The 1420-nt window shown below is 36.1% G+C and overlaps 1 protein-coding gene across 1 annotated transcript in view; it reads right to left on the reverse strand.

Moving 5' to 3' along the window:
* The window catches only part of LOC118738192, a 6499-nt gene extending 5473 nt beyond the window's left edge, over positions 1-1026 (reverse strand). The window contains exon 1 of the mRNA XM_036469115.1: positions 215-1026. Coding sequence (XP_036325008.1) covers positions 215-220 — 6 coding nt within the window. The 5' untranslated portion in view covers positions 221-1026. The remainder of the gene's footprint in view (positions 1-214) is intronic.
* Positions 1027-1420: the final 394 nt, after the last annotated feature.

Raw genomic sequence — 1420 nt, forward strand, 5'->3', positions numbered from 1 at the left:
AAAACACATTTGCTGCAACCACATATGTGCATATGTATGTATGTATGTTTGTTTATAAATATGTGAATGCAATTTGAATGCACGCTTTATGGTTAAACATTTTTGACTGCATTTTATTTAATTTCGAATTTTCTGCATGCGTGCCACACAAACACTCATTCATTTAAGATCAAACACTCGCTTAACGAAATTACCTGCTCACTTGTCAACTCACCTTCATTTTGTTAGGTTTTATTTATTGTTTGTTTTTCAGCTTCCAGCTAGTAAAAGTGATCTTCGATCCACAGCCACTATCGAATATTTTATCCTAAAAGAGCAACTCTTTTCGCAGCGAGTTGGTTTGATCAATGCACAAATACGTCACTTGAAGTTATGCGTTCAGCGCGAACCAAGCAATGTCACAACAACAACAAGAAAAAATCCCAAACTGAATGTCGTAATAAAATGTATGTATGTATATTGAAACTGTTTAGCACAGGCGACGTGCGTTGTGGCCGGTAACAAAATCACTTTTACTTGCAGCCGTTCGAATGGATTGAATGTCGACCGAAACCGCTGTCCAAATATGCAATATATGTATTTGTAATAGCGGCTGATTGGTATGCTGTTTGTTATTGTTTTAGTGTTTTTGTGGCTACAAATTAACGTTTTATTATTTTTATTGCTATCGACTGGTAGTGCGTTTGTTTTAATATTCGTTTTTTCTCGGTTTCGGTTTTCGTTTCTTCCGTCGCTTTGCTCTTGCGCTTCTCTACGTTTCACTCAACTTTCTTTCCACATACAAATTTCGTGGCATATTTTTTGTTTTCGTACTCAATGCTACTTCGACACTTCGCAATGGTAACACTTTTTTTTTAATTTTATAACATCACTATTTTAAAATGGAAAACCTTTTTTGCACTCTTCTTCTTGACTTGTGGTATTTTAATTGCACATTGAAAACCGCGCGTTCACAAAAATGTTGCTGCTGTTGCCGCTTTCTATGAGCTGTTGCTGCCTCGGCGTTTTCAACTAATCTGTCGTTCGCGTTTGCCGCGCCTGTGACTTTTAAAGTAAATGTTGCGTCTTTAGCCGGCAATGGTTACCTTCAACTCGCTCTCTTTGAGGATTTTTAGATTTGTGGTTTTGCGGCATTACAAATTTTGTTGCTCTTGTTGCACGTCAGGGTACAAAGATTTAGCGTTTTGCCTCTCTGTTGCTCCAACTCACTCACTCACTATGTAGTTTGCACCCAACTAATTTGCTCTTAACTGCAGTGTTGTTATTATTTAATTATTTATTTATTTTTTACTTAAATACAAACAATTTGCTTTTCGTTTGTAAATTTTGTGTTGAATTTACTTATTTCCTTGATGCGCCATAAGTGGGCTGATTGTGTTTAGATGTACATTTGATATCAGAATGTGGCAATAGTTTAATA

This window comes from Rhagoletis pomonella, unplaced genomic scaffold, assembly GCF_013731165.1.
Source record: "Rhagoletis pomonella isolate Grant_MI unplaced genomic scaffold, Rhpom_1.0 Rhpom_scaffold_00004, whole genome shotgun sequence".
Lineage (NCBI taxonomy): Eukaryota > Metazoa > Arthropoda > Insecta > Diptera > Tephritidae > Rhagoletis > Rhagoletis pomonella.